The following is a 15,719-nucleotide window of genomic DNA, read 5'->3' as shown; positions in this document are numbered from 1 at the left end:
ATCTCCTACCAAACACAATCTATTAAGATGAAAAAAAATTCCATTCCTAATACTTGCTTTTGTAGTAATGTACCAAATTATTATGCATGTCACTTTGAAAATTTTATTATTCTCATGACATTTAAGTAAAATTTTTTTAAATTGTTGCAAATGGGAATTCCGAATCAGCTCTAATCTATACATAATATAACTAGGAATCTCATAGAGTGTTTGATTTCCGGATAAGCGAATACGGGGATCGAATTCTCAAAATGTGACGTGGCCTCCGAACCATTTCACTATTTCTCTCTCTCTCTCTCTCTCTCTCTCGGCTCCTCCCAACTCACAGATCGGACAGCAAAATCCTCGGCGCAGCATCATTAGTCATGTACGGGTCTTGTAGGGTAGGGATGACAAAAACAAAACCTCTAACCTCACTACTTGTACGTAACTACCCCAACTGGTGATTTGGGTCTATATATTAACTAAACGTGCCTCACGTATCAAAGAAGTTGATTCAAACGGTACATGTCCACTCGAAATCGGATTAGGATAATGTGGTTTATAAAAAAAATAAAAAAACCTGCCTCACATTTTTTCTACAACCTTCTACTTTTTTTTTGCTTTCTTCTAGTCTTCATTCTCCTAGTGTTATATCAGTCATGGGTAATCACAACCGTTTCATTAATTTCCTTATATTCTCATTCCAATTAGTTCAAGTTGATCTGATTTTATTTTATTCTATTTTTTCCTTTCGAACTTTGCATGCTTTGGTACTTCAGGCAAGGTGAAGATCGGAATCAATGGTATATATATCATCTCATTTCTTGATCTTTTTTCTTCACTGGCTACATTTTATCTTTCATTATTTTATTTTTAATATTGGTTTGTTTACTCACAGGATTTGGCAGAATTGGGCGTTTGGTGGCCAGAGTGGCTCTGCAGAGGAATGACGTCGAACTCGTTGCAGTTAACGACCCTTTCATTACCACTGATTACTTGGTACCAAACTCTTGCCTTTTTTTTTTTAACTGTTTCATCTGTATTCATGTTTCACAACCATGCAGGATTTTATTTTTATTTTTGTGTTTTTAAGTGTTGCTAAGCTCTTTGATAGGGTTATGCTTCAGGCAGGCTTATCTTTTAGATCTGATTCATTGGGTTTGGTTAGGGCAGACATACATGTTTAAGTACGACAGTGTTCACGGACAGTGGAAACATTTCGATGTGACAATCAAGGACTCTAACACCCTTCTCTTTGGTGATAACCCAGTCACCGTCTTTGCACACAGGTATTGTTCATCTTCTACATTGTTGTGCGTGTTAGACTATGATTTATTAGAGAATTACTTGTATAAACATGGTGTATCCAAGTTGTGTGTATATAGTATTCGAATAAAGTATTGATATATCATTAATTATTATAGTTAGTGTTTAATGAATGGTAATAGTTCCAAGAATTTGTGTGTTTTATTCATTTCTTCTGTACTGTGTGACTCAGGAACCCAGAGGAGATCCCTTGGGCTGAGACTGGAGCTGAAATTATTGTTGAGTCCACTGGAGTTTTCACAGATAAGGATAAGGCTGCTGCCCATTTGAAGGTTTGTATTTCCGTAGCTATCTTTTTCCTTTGTTGATTATTCTATTAACTGAGATTAAGTTATTCTATTCTGATTGTTGTATATGATTTATTAGTATTGTGTGGACTGTGTTTCGTTTGCAACTTATTGCTTTAACTTGCCTGTACTTTTCTGGCTTTCTTGTACTCAGGCATCTCATCTGACCCTATTTTTCAAACGTGGATGTGATATCAGGACTGTGTTGTTACTTGTCACTCTGTGTTTACATGATCTGTAGCTAGGCTAATACCGTGTACCACTACTTATTTTTTTGTGCCTTGTGTTTGGTTGCGGGATAATTTGAGCTACTGTTTAAGCTGCTTTCTCCCCACTACCCTCCTTGCCATTTGAACTCTCTGTTAATCTAACAGAAAATTTAGTTTTTTCAGGATGCAAGTTTGTTTGTGTTGAGTGGCTAAGCTTATTGGGTGTTATCCCTTTTAACCAAGTTTAGGTAGAGATCTAGTCGGCTACAGTAGGGAAAGTCATACCAAATAGTCTGTCAATGTTGTTTCTATTGGATGTTTTCGTTGATTGGTTTTATATGGTGTAGTCTGGAATGATAATGTCTTATATTTTCTTTGATACAGGGTGGTGCAAAGAAGGTCATTATTTCAGCTCCCAGTAAAGATGCTCCCATGTTTGTAGTAGGTGTAAATGAGAAGGAATACAAGCCAGAGCTTGATATTATTTCTAATGCTGGCTGCACAACCAACTGCCTTGCTCCACTTGCAAAGGTTCCCAAGCTTACCCATATTTAATCCTCAAATTTTCATGCTGCTCCGACTGCATGAGGTCTTAACTGTACCTTCTCAATTGTGTAGGTTATTATTGACAGGTTTGGCATTGTTGAGGGCCTGATGACCACCGTTCATTCCATCACTGGTGGGTCTATTGCTAGTTGTTTCCTGTTGCATTTCTTCTCCATATTACATGCTAAATCATTCTTTTCTTGCTGCTTTGCAAATCAGCCACCCAAAAGACTGTTGATGGGCCATCCAGCAGGAAAGACTGGAGAGGTGGAAGAGCTGCTTCATTCAACATCATTCCTAGCAATACTGGAACTGCTACGGTGAATATGTGACACCTTATGTGGTTTTTCAGACTGCTAACTACTGTCAAATGTTGAATTGTTTACAGTCACCATTCTCTGGATTTCTTTCTCATTGTTCCTTTGTGTGTCAAGACTGTTGGCAAAGTGCTTCCTTCTTTGAATGGAAAACTGACTGGAATGGCATTCCGTGTTCCTACTGTGAATGTCTCTGTTGTTGACCTCACAGTGAGGCTGGAGAAGCCAGCCACCTATGAGCAAATTAAAGCTGCTGTCAAGTAAGGGCAGAATGGATAGATTCTCTTCTTGAAATTATATTCCAGCTGTATTTTATTTGATCTAGAAGTTATCAGGACTTCGATGTTCAAAATTATCATGATATCTGCGAGGAGGATTTCAGCATTGCTCCTTCTCGTTAGGCTTGTCTTAACTTAATATTCGTGTCTATCTCAGGGAGGAGTCCGAGGGCAACTTGAAGGGAATCCTTGGTTACACTGAGGATGACGTGGTCTCCACTGACTTTGTTGGCGATAACAGGTTTTCATCACACATATCAGAGTATTAGAAGTTGTTGATTATAAATGGCTGCTACTGATTGTGCCTATCCAATATTTGACTTTCTTGTGTTTTAGATATTAAACAGTAGTCATGTACCCTTATGTCGTCATAAGGAAAGCACTCGTTTGTGCGTTAAATTAAGTCATCATCATTTAATTCATTTTTGTATAAATGTTCCAGGTCAAGTATTTTTGATGCCAAGGCAGGAATTGCTTTGAGTGAAACTTTTGTTAAGCTTGTCGCATGGTATGACAACGAGTGGGGTTACAGGTAATCAGCCGTTGACTTTTTATTTCATATGATTTCTTATTGCATGGTAGCTACACTACATCCCTGTAGATTGCAAATTTGAGGTGTGAAATCAAACTAGATGTGCAGTTTCTTTATTATTAATTCAGTCAAGGTCTAATCCTCGCGAAATGGGCAGGGCAGATGCAGTGTTATTTATTAATTAAGCTCTCTAATCCGTGCTTTAATTTTTGTTATGCTGCAGTACACGCGTGGTTGACCTGATTGTTCACATTTCTAAGTCTTAAGGTTGTGCTACAAAGTGGCCTACATATGTTTCTTTCTTACCATGTTTTATATCTAGCTTCAGTCAGGCTTATTGTCCATGCTCAATTGAGATGTAATAAGTCCGGTTTCTCGAACCTGTGGAGTTGCCCTGTGAGGAGCATTGATCTTTTTGGGCCTTTTGACCTTGATAATATAATTTTCAAAATGTTTGCCCTGAATAATTTTTCGGTCAAATTATTTATCTAAATAATGCATAACGACGTGGTAAGCTGGATAATATATTAAGACGTAACAGTGTAGAGATCGCGTCCTGTGCAAAGCTGTTAATCATCTGACTGGAACGCGATACCATCACAGCCGCGTCCCATGCAAACCATTTACAAAGGACGCGGCACTCAAACAATCATGTTTCAGCAAGTCACTTCACATCAACTTACCAAGCAGCTATGCACAGGACGCGATCTCTACTTTGTCATATCTTAATACGTTACATAACCTACCGCGTCGTTATGCATTGTTTAGATAAATAGTGTCAAACATTTTGAAAATTACATTACCAAGGTCAAAAAGCCATCTTTTTGGTTCCCTGATGTATGGATGAATGTAGTTTTTCTGATTTTTAAAATTGGAAAATCCTTTCTACTAAAAACAAAAATAAAATTTTAAAATGTTTGCATCTCAAAAAATAAAAACTTTGGTTTTCGTGCAGAATAACTTTTTTATTTTTGTCAAAGGTATAGTTTTGGGGCAGCGTGGCGTTACTGTTTATTGAATGAATAAAAAGTATAGGGTATGTTTATTGAATTTTGTGTTTTTTTTTAATTTGTTTTGTAGAATAATTAATGAAATGTGTTTTTTGTGTTTTGAAAGTTAAAAATTAAAATACAAAATAAAAAGGAGAAGGTTATAATTACTACCTCTTTTTTTTACTACTTGTTACTACTAAATCGTAACTGTTGATTTTCGCCAATCTAACGGTTATAATTTATTGGAAATTAATAATTAATTAATAAGAATGACCCAATAAATTATAATCGTTAGATTGACGGAAATCAACGGTTACGATTTAGTAGTAACAGGTAGTAAGAAAAAGAGGTAGTAACTATAACCACTCATATATTTTTTAAATTTGATTTTAAAAAGTAAAAATAATTACCATTTTTAAAACTATTTTTATTAAACAGACTTTATTAATTTTTTGCTTGAAAATAAAAAAAATATTTTTAAAAATAGTATTCGAACAGGTTCGTAGACCCAGGGTTTTTTTATTGTGTTTTGATTTATTTATTTTTTTTTTAAATTTTTATGCAGAATAGTTAATGAAATATATATATTTTTCTAAAAAGGTTAAAAATTAAAATATAAAATAAAATAAACTCAGATATATTTTTTAAATTTGATTAAAAAATAGTTTTAAATTTTAAATTTTTTTTTACAAAATAAGCTTTATCGTATAATTTTTTATTTTTTATTTTAAAAACCAAAAAATAATTTTTAAAAACAGTATTCAAACAAATGGTTTATTTGATGATTTTCATGGGAGTCGCTCGAATTGTACTTTCCTCTTATTTTAAAATCGTGCTTTCTTCTTGAGCGTTTTAAGGATGAAATTACATTTGACAGTGGATTAGATTAAATTGTCTGCATGCATTGTTTTGTTTGTCGAGAAATTGTAGTTTCCTTTTATTTTAGAATTGTCTTTTCTCATTACAAAAAAAAAATTGTCCTTTCTTGTTGAGCGTTTTAAGAATGAAATTACATTTGACATCGGATAAGGTTAAATTAATGTTATATGCATATATATATTGTGTGTTATGCAGATACTTCAAAGTTATTCACATTGCACATTTAATTTTTTTTCTTTTTTATTTATGGAACGCTTCAGCCTTTATATTTGTCTGCAGTAAGCGAGGTCAATAATATGGGTTGTTGTCATATAAATTCCGTAGTTAATTTTTGGGACATTTGATATTTTAAAAGAGTTTGAGTTTGATGTATTAGTAATATAAAATACTCGGTACATCATTTACATGTGTTTGGATTATAGTTTTGAAAACTGATTTTTTGTATAGATATATTTATTTAAAAGGTGAAATTGAATATATATTTTTGGTTATATATGTTTCTAATTTAATATTTTTTCAATTTCATTTAAATTATGGTTTGAGTCTTTGAGATTAAAATTCTTAGAAATGTTCAATTAGAATTTTGTTTGTTGATTATAAAATTCAGTTTGTATTTAACTACTGTTTCGGTGGGAAAATCACAATCTAAGCATGTTTAGTAGTGGTTGAGCAAGATGTGTTTCAAAACGCATGATTAAATAACTTTAAAAGCATATCCAAAACTTTTATAATAAAGTATTTCAAATTTGAGTTGAATCACATTTTTATAACTATGCGTATTAAAATTTGAGATTATGCTGACACACGAGTTTTCACGATGTTATGTCATGATCTCTTAACTTTTATTTTCTCTTCTATAGGCCTTTATTTGTATTTAGAGCTATCAAAACACGCCAACTTGGCCTGTTAGGCCCTAGCCCGTGCGGGCCAGGGCCAAAAAGTTCACAGAACCAAAAAGCTCGTTATGATAAAGGACCGCCGGCCCAAAGGCCTAATCCGTGGGCTTTCACAAAATTTGCATTATTTAATAACGGTCAAGGCAATCATCGATCAAGCAACATAACAACACAGATCAAAACATCAAAACCTAAGAGCTAATGAAACACACTCAAATCAGCAAAAAAAAAAAAAAAAAAAAAGTAAGGGTAACTTCGAAGAGTAACCAATCTGGAGAGATGAATAAACAAATTCAGAACAAGGATGACCAGTGACCAACCATTTTGGTTTAGACGGGAGCTGCAACAGTCAATTGAACTTGAATGGGTGACTGTGACTCGAGAATCCTCTGATCCCATCAATTTTACCATAATGGGATTTATCTTGATCTTCTGGTTTTGCGTGAGACGAAAGAAGAGAAGGATCTGCGGAGCGATTTCAATTTGGAGATTTATCTTTAGGAGCTATTGTTGTCATTGGATCGGGCGGTGGTGATTTGTTACTTTTTTTTTTTTTTTTGAAAACTAGATTTGTTTCTTACTTTCTTTTCTTTTCATGTTATTTTTAGCTTGATCCGCGGGCTGGCCCCATCCAACCCAAGGGATGAGAGGGTCATGTGGGGTTAGAGCCAATAACAACCAAACTTTGATAGGGCAAAAAATATATGGGGCTGAAAATGGGGTTGCATGGGCTATCCCATGGGCTGGAGCCCATTTTGACAGGTCTACCTGTATTGATAGAGGACAATTAAGATTAACTACCCGTGTGAAGTTTTAAGCAAATTATAATCGGGTTATGATAACGTAAAAGATTTTCTTACAATAAAGTATGAGTTTAGTGTTTGTTCTTTTAAAGGATATTGAGTTATATCACTTTTAGTGAGAGAAAGACACAGGTAATAAAAATCATGAAAGAGAAATTAGGTTTTTTTTTTTAAAAAAATAATTTTAAATAAAAAATACTAGATTGTGTCTTTCGCTCTCTTAAAATGACACAATTATATATTTTTTAAAGAATTTGTTTTTTTCTAAAGTTACTTTAGATAACTTTATCTAATGTTCATCGAAACGGCGTCGTTTTGAGACGGAAATCATGTTGTTTTTGTAATTTTAATTTATTTAAGGGTTATAATAGTCGTTATCATTCTAATTTTTTAATTTTTCAACCCCAAAACGACGTCGTTTCAATGAACATTAGACAAAGTTGTCTAAAGTAACATCAGAAACTTTTTCCCCTTTTTTTAAAAGACAAAATATTTTTCCCATAAAGCATTTAGAGTTTAGAGTTGATTTAATTTCTCAATTATAAACCTTTTTAACACATTTTAGTGTTCTTTAAAAATTTTGCTGGAGAATGATAAACCTTTAGTTTATCTTGTTTTATAGACTAAAACTATATGCATTATCAAGTTAAATAAGTGAAAACTCGAGTTTATTGGATTAAAAACATGGACTTTGTGAATTATGAATTAAATAATTGATATTTACTTATTTTGAAGGAAATTAATGTTAATTGGAAGCAAATACGACACTTGGAGGGATAGCGATCAGATCCCTGAAGATATAAAGATATCAATTGAAGAAAATAAAGAAAATCAAGTTCTTGAAGAGGAGGCAAACCTCCAATCTGGAGCTTAAGACCCCAAAATTACAAAAACCCATTGCCTAAGAGCGCTTAAGCCCCCAACTCAGTGCTTAAGCGCACCCATCACCACGCTTAAGCACGCTACGTAAATTTGCATGGGAATCTTGAGGAGGCTTAAGCGCCCAACTGCGCGCTTAAGCGCCCAACACAACCCAACTTAGGCCCATTAAAGTATCCACCTAGGACACATATTTTTTGCCCTTAAAAACACAATTTGGGGCAGAATTAGGGATCTTTTTACAATTCTTGACTATTCTTGGTGATTGGAGGCAGAGGGGAAGCAGAGGAAACACCCAGTTCATGTTCGTGAGAGTCGGAGACGGATCGGAATCAAGCTTGCACTGGAATTATTGAAGAATTCACCCTTTTAATATGGAATTTGGGGAAGCTTTTCTATGTTCTTTCTTTCTTGATTTCACCATGTCTGGCTAAGTTTTTATAGTAGTTAGGGTTAGATGGAACTCAATTTATCTTTTATGTCTTGAATAAGACTTTACGTAAATTTTCCTTTTTATCATGAATGAAATTGTTTTTTCTTAATGCTTTCTACGAGCTTGAATCTTGTAGATAGATCTTAGGTAAATGCATGATAATAGGAATGTTGATGCATGATCCACATCTGATAATTTCATCGTAATCTTTATGATTCTAGGAATAGACACAGGGTTTTACGCAATCTTGAGATTCTTGAACGTAATGCTTACTTTCTTGGGGAATAACCGGGGAACTAGGATTCTTGCAAGATTGTAAAGATTTAGGGTGTCAAGGGATTGAATCCTAATTAAATTAAAAGGATCGATTGAATTGATATTAAGGACGATTAATATAAAGAGTGAACTCAGACGTAATAGAGAGGTTAAGGGAAATCGAAGCCCTAACTACGTTTTTTTTTGTCAAGTAATTCAAATCCTTAAATTCTTGTTTTTAATCTTGCTTTTAATTAGTTTGAATATTTTAAATTTCAAACCAATTCTTGATACAAATCCAAAATTGATTGTCCAACTTAAGTCGAAGTAGTGAACTAGTGATTGAATTATAATCCTCGTGGGAAGGATATCTTAATTAATACATTATATTACTTGTACGACCGGTGCACTTGCCGTGAGTCCCAACAGAGACATTTTGAACAGTGTTTTAAAACTCGGACCGGTCATCGACTCAGTCGAGATACTGGGTCAGTGGTTCACCCGGGTTGAACATGATTTCAAAATAATATATAATAAATATTAATAAATACATTGTTCACATAAACAACTCATATTAATTTTGACATTTTCTCAAACAAATTATGTACAAGAAATTTGAATAACAGAATTAGTTTTAAATTAAACAAATCAGCATATCAATTAAACAAATTAGTTTTAAATTCAAAATATTACATCAAGAAGATATGGTAATTAGTAATTTGCTTGAGATTTCATGCAATTATACCCTACATCACGGTCACTGTGCTCCTCCGACGGCGACACCGTGTTATAAACTAAAGGAAGGGTTGCATCAATCACTGTTGTAGCCAAAAAGATAGAAAATAAGATATTTAACTTGATTGAACAATAAGAAATAGTGTGTTTAAAAAGCTAAGGAAGGATGCTTGGAACAAGAAGCCAGTAAGAAAGTTAGGAACAAAGGATTTAGAGATATGTTGGAGAGTATGGACACACCAGAGAAGAAATCAAGTGGTGTCTGTTGAGCATAAAAGCCAATATGAGGAGGGGCCTGCTTGTTACTTGAGATTGCTTCTTTCTCAACAGTCACGTGGGGTGAACAATTTAAGCCATACTCAAGCCATTCTGGCCATTATAACATGCCACTGAATCTGATTTGGCACTGTCATGCTGGTTTGAAGGTTGAGAAGGTTCCACATCGATGAGGAGATGAAAAAGAAATATGTTTATAAACTATTTTAGATGGAATTATATCAACTTGTGTTGCTTCTGTTATGTAAGAAGGTGGGTCTTTTAACAACCGAACAGGTCCCGAATTTTTACAAATCCGGCCGGTCACAACCGGGTCAAAATGGTTGGATTGCATATCACATCTGATGTGTAACTCGAACCGGCCAAGGGACCGGTTCACCTGTTACCGGGTTGACCCGGCCGATTTGAGCGGAGTTTTAAAACACTTATTTTGAATAAAGAAAAATATAAATATAATAAATAAAGTTACTTAAAATATATATATATATATATATATATATATATATATATATATATATTTGTTTATTGTCCTCTTGAAAAGGCTAATTGATAACATCTTTTAAGAATGATGGGCCCAAGACAGAGAATCTGAAAGATGACATCTTGGTCAAAATGTTACTTATATCAAGCAATGTTATCTTTGCCTACCAATCTAAAATATTATTAAATCAGAATCTTAACTAATATTTATTTTTCTTTCTCTTCTTGAGATTCTGATCTAACGATGATGGAGGGTGGTAGGTAGAATAACTTATCCCATGTTATAAAATCTCATTTGGTACTCAACTCGGTCATTGAGATACTGGTTGAATCGGTGATTTACATGTTGAACTGGTTGAGCTATATATATATATATATATATATATATATATATATATATATATATATATATATTTCTGCAGTTACTGCAGATAAGTTATTTGTATTTATTCTCAAAATGACATCGTTTTGGGATTGAAAGATTAAAAAATTGTAATTATAAAGACTATAAGCCTAAAATAAATTAAAATTATAAAGATACCATGATTTCTGCCTCAAAACGAAGTCGTATTGGACTTACTGCAGATAACTTATCTGCAGTGATTGCAGAAAAAGCGAACCCATATATAAAATATATATATATACATATATATATATATATATATATAGGGTAAACATTTCTACTGCCACTTTAGATAAGGTTATCTACAATTACCCAAAAACTACGTCGTTTTGATTAATGAAGAGTGTTTATGTAATTTTAGATGAATTAATGAATGGTGTTTCTGTAATTTTTTTTATCATATACATTTTACTGAAACACCCTTCATTAATTCACCTAAAATTACAAAAGCACCCTTCATTAATCAAAACGACGTAGTTTTTAGGATAACTGTAGATAACCTTATTTAAAGTAGCTGTAAAAATATTTTTCTATATATATATATATATATATAAATATAAAATTACAATTCATTATTAAGAACAAAAGTATGGAGAAACGTTTCTATTTATGACTTTTACATTTAATTTTGGAAATAGAAACGTTTCTCCATATTTTTGTTCTTAATAATGAATTGTAATTTATATATATATATATATATATATATATATATATATATATATATATATATATATATATATATATATATATATACGGCAAAAAGCTCAAAAAAACCAGACAAAGCTATATATTTAGAACAAATAAATTTATAAAGAGAAGTTGTTCTAAATTTATAGCTTTGTCTTGTTTTTTGAGCTTTTTGCCATTCAAATATATATATATATTAAAATGAAATAACATAAATTTTTTACTAATAAAATATGAATAATAATGAAAGGAACATAATTATTGTGAATTAATAGAGTAATAAAAATAAAGAGATCTTAAAAAAAAGAAAGAAGAAAAGGACATATTAGAAAAATAACATGCAACATAAATGTAATTCAAAAATTAATTTATATTTTTTGGAAAGAAAACAACTCATTCCATTTTCCAAGACAAACAACTCATTTCACTTTGCAAGACTATACAAATGCACTTAAGTAGAGTGCATCCTTAATCAATTTTTTTTTAAACGAGAAATCCATCTTAAATCCCGATCTTCCCCGGGCACTCCAACTCGTCATTCCCACACTTCCTTTCTAACTAACTATTGTCTCTTTATTTAGTGGCCTCATCCTCCTCCTCCTCTTTTTTCTTCTTGTTCTTCTTCTCTATGTCTATTATCTTTCTTCTTCTTAGTCCATAGGAGTAATGGGTGGATGACTGATTCGACTCAAGGAGGATGCAAAAGAAGCTTGAAAGAAAGACTTCAACGAACTCTAAGATCTCAAAGGATAGTGTTAGTTTCAGTTTCAGTTTCATCCCAAATGAGTTTTTTTTTGTCTATTTTTGACAAGGCGAGTCACCGATTTTAGTAAAATCGGCTAGTTCACTCTAATTCATATCGGGTCATACTAATTCTTTTACATTTCTGATCCATTACTCTACCCGGGTCAGTCACATGGCCGGTTTACCGAATTTCGATTTAAAACAGCCAGTCCGGTCCTGTTTTTATAACATTGATCTCAAAAGCTATAGAATTATATTGAAAAATGAAAAAACTAATTGAAAAGTTATCAACTTAACAATAAGATTAAAGGTTTCTATCTTTAAGAGAGTGTAATAAAAGATTAAGTCTTTGCTAAAAAAATACATTCAAATTTAATATATGAGCTTTGTTTTTCTTATGTTGCAGGAATGAAAAAAATTTCCCACAACCAATACAAAAAAAAAATTAATAAAGAAAGTGGAGAGAGAGACTTTGTTAGTAGTTTTTTTTTTCTGTAGTGGTTGCAAGAATTTTTTTTCCTTCCTGTAACATAAGAAAAACAATTCCCTTAACATATAGCTATGAATGACTTATTTGATTATTTGCATTAGTTATAATCTAGGAAGTTTGGTATGTTCTTTCTCTTTAGAATGGGAATGTTTTTATAAAATAACTTCGTAGAAATTTTTTCTCAAATATGAACATATGCAATTCATGTATATAAATGTTATTAAAAAATTTAGCATATCGTGTGCGTGTGTTAAAATTTATAGCAATAATTATTTTAATTTAGGCTTTTTCCAGTAATGTGTAGTGTTTTAAAACCTGCCCCGCCGGATCTTGTCGACTCTCGGGTCAGAGGAGATTTAAAAAAAAACAATTTTCACACGAAAAAACGTTGTTTGGTGTGTAAAAAACAAAATTTGTCGCTGCCTATATCTAAAACTAGATCTTAAATCTGAATCATTATTCTTCTTCTCTTCTGATCTTCTCTCCCAAACCCAGACACAGTTTCCCTGACCTGGTGATCTCCTCAGCCTCTTCTTGGTTGTGATGGTGGTTCCTCTTATCCTCTTCGATCTTCTCTCTCACACGCCTCTGGCATTCCGTTATTCTTTCCCACCGTTGATTCTTCATGTCGCTACCTTTAGTCCGTCATTCTCTTTTGGGTAAGGGGTCTCCTTTCATATGTTATTGCATAATTATATTTCTTTGTGATTATAATTCTATTGTTTAATTTTATGATTTGATCACATTATATTATTTACTAAGTTACATATAATGTGTTATTGTAAATGAATTGAATCTAGATTAGGATGATGTAGATGATGAACCTCATATGGCCATTGTACCCCAAAATGTAAGCAATGTTCTTAAAAGTTTGGACGACTATGGTGGAGAAGGACAATGAGGGCCTGAGTTGATATAACTTTTCATTAACTCCATTGGAATATGTAATTAGTTGAATTATGTTAAGTATATTTTGAATCTCTTATGATTAGTAGTTTGATTTTTTTGAATTTTTCATATAGGAAATAAATTTTTATTTTTTTAATATATAAAACTGGGTTAACAAAGTGATCCTGTGACCCTCCGATTGACTCCTAACCCCTGACCTCGGCCGAGTCGATGGCTAATCCAAGTTTTTAAACACTGTAATATGGATTAAATATCTTAACACCCTATTGAGGATTTTTGACCATTGTAGCCCTTATTTAATAATTAATTACCAAATTGACCTTGATTATAAACTATTTTAAAAATTTAACCTTTCTAAAAAATATAACACCAATCTGCCTCTGTTTGACCGTTGACCATCAAGCCTACCCGGGTATTTTTTGAAAATTTTACCCTACCCGGGTAGTCAAGGGGATACCCTGATATATTTCAAAAATTTGGGAAAATGCTTGAATTATTTACCCGGGTAGGGAAGGGGCTACCCAAATTTCGGCCAGAAACCCCAATATCAATGGGTTTCGGCCATTGTTAGGAGTAATAGGTTTTTCCCCCCAAATCTCTCTCCCATGACATCCCTATTCCGAATCATCACACATATATTTCATGTCATCATCTCAAAAAGCTTAATCTTGGTAGGACATTGGCATTACCAAAAAATTCGAACCAAGATCAAAACCCAAAACCTAGACCCAATTTTCCTGTGAAACATGAGTTCAAGTCCAAACATGGTTCCTATAGTTATTTACTACAATAGGAGGCATTTTGAAGGTCCGAACGGTGTCTGATTTGAAGGAAAAACAAAAATGATGAAAATCAAAGTGGGCACTACATGCAATGAACTGAATGAGAGAATTCACCAAAAAATGGGGTTAGAAGGAATCCAATCCATCCACCGCATGATAGCCAGGTTAGAGACTGTAGTGGATATGTATACAATATACTACATTGGTAATATACTACATTGGTAACGATATCAATGATGATGAAGATGTGGAGTTCATAACAGATGCGTTTGTTGGATGAAAAGTATTAAAATTGATTGAGATATATGTTAAAGTTGATGCTGGTCAGTCTTCATCTTTACCAGTGCATACAACCACTGCACACTGTACTGGTCAAGAAGATACAGTTGTGCGATCATCTGCACCTGCTCAGGTAACATTGGATGAAGAGGATGAAGATGAGGAGTATGTGGACAGCGAAGATGAGGGAGAACCTGAAAGTGCTATTCCACAAGGTGATTCGTCAGACACTGACGTGGACGGAAATTTTGACGCTGACACGAGCGCTGTAAGCCTGGGTACCCCAGCCGTGTCACCACTTCATGTTGACCCAGTCAGTAGTGGTAAGTTATTAAATTTGGACATTTGCTTTAAACAATTATTATTTACCCGATAGCCCCCTCCCTACCTGGGTAAATAATTCAAACATTTTTCCAGATTTTTAAAATATACCAGGGTATCCCCTTGACTACCCGGGAAGGGTAAAATTTTCAAAAAATACCCGGGTAGTGAAGGGGCGACCCGGATAGGCTTGATAGTCAACGGTCAAACAGGAGCAGATTGGTGTTATGTTTTTTGAAAATGTTAAATTTTTGAAATAGTTTATAATCAAGGTCAATTTGGTAAGTAATTATTAAATAAGGGCTACAGTGGTTAAAAAGCCACCCTATTGAAGATCTACAATTTAACGAATACTCCAAACCCTTACTCGGATATAGAGAGATGTTGGTTATATTCATTAATTAGGAAGTTTGTTATATTCTCTCTTATAGGGGAAATATCCTCTTATAGATATTTTTTTTTCTCAAAATATCAATATATGTTATTCAAGTATGTAAAAGTTTTTACAAAAGATAACGTGCCATATATATGATAAATTATAATAGGCTTGCAATCACATATGTTATAAATTTTCATATAAAAAACATGTTATGAATTGGATATGTTCATATTTGAGGGAAAAATTTAAGAAGTTTTTTTTTTTTTTGGGTAATCAAGAAGTTATTTTATAAGAACATTTTCACTTTTTGAGTAATTTTTTTTATATAAGTGCAGGACAATAAGGTTAGAGAATCATTTTTATTTATTTTTATTAGACGGCTAAAAACCACCCAAAGAAAAAAGAAGTTACAAAGCAAGTTGATGCCGAAAATGCATAGAAAATGTGGTTAAATAGAAAGTTAAGATTTCACAAATGAGTAATCCTCTGGTTCTCAATTATAATTATCAAAATAAAAAAATTCAATTCCTAGAATAAGGGTCATAAGCACCCTTTTATAGACCAACTACAAATTAATCAAAAATTCAAAATCCTAAAAGTAAGGAAAATTCCTAACATAA

General features: G+C 32.9%; 1 protein-coding gene across 1 annotated transcript; it reads left to right on the top strand.

The window, feature by feature from the left end:
* Nucleotides 1-505: 505 nt before the first annotated feature.
* LOC133309750 (glyceraldehyde-3-phosphate dehydrogenase, cytosolic-like) lies at nt 506-5,779 on the top strand. The gene is made up of 12 exons (XM_061510551.1): nt 506-645; nt 762-785; nt 881-981; nt 1,156-1,271; nt 1,481-1,580; nt 2,189-2,335; nt 2,423-2,483; nt 2,570-2,670; nt 2,785-2,927; nt 3,103-3,186; nt 3,388-3,477; nt 3,701-5,779. Exons 1-12 carry the CDS (start codon nt 642-644, stop codon nt 3,741-3,743), a joined length of 1,014 nt encoding a protein of 337 aa, XP_061366535.1. The 5' UTR covers nt 506-641; the 3' UTR covers nt 3,744-5,779.
* The last annotated feature ends 9,940 nt before the right edge of the window (nt 5,780-15,719 follow it).

Source organism: Gastrolobium bilobum, unplaced genomic scaffold (assembly GCF_033153095.1).
Source record: "Gastrolobium bilobum isolate Gb01-03AN ecotype WA unplaced genomic scaffold, APGP_CSIRO_Gbil_v1 utg10474, whole genome shotgun sequence".
Taxonomy (NCBI): Eukaryota; Viridiplantae; Streptophyta; class Magnoliopsida; order Fabales; family Fabaceae; genus Gastrolobium; species Gastrolobium bilobum.
The sequence above is the reverse complement of the archived record's forward strand: the minus strand, read 5'-3'. Positions and strand labels throughout refer to the sequence as shown.

Coding starts and splice junctions, on each gene's coding strand:
- LOC133309750 (XM_061510551.1), top strand. Junction 1,581..2,188: donor AGGCTGCTGCCCATTTGAAG/GTTTGTATTTCC, acceptor TCTTTGATACAG/GGTGGTGCAAAGAAGGTCAT. Junction 3,478..3,700: donor GACAACGAGTGGGGTTACAG/GTAATCAGCCGT, acceptor GTTATGCTGCAG/TACACGCGTGGTTGACCTGA.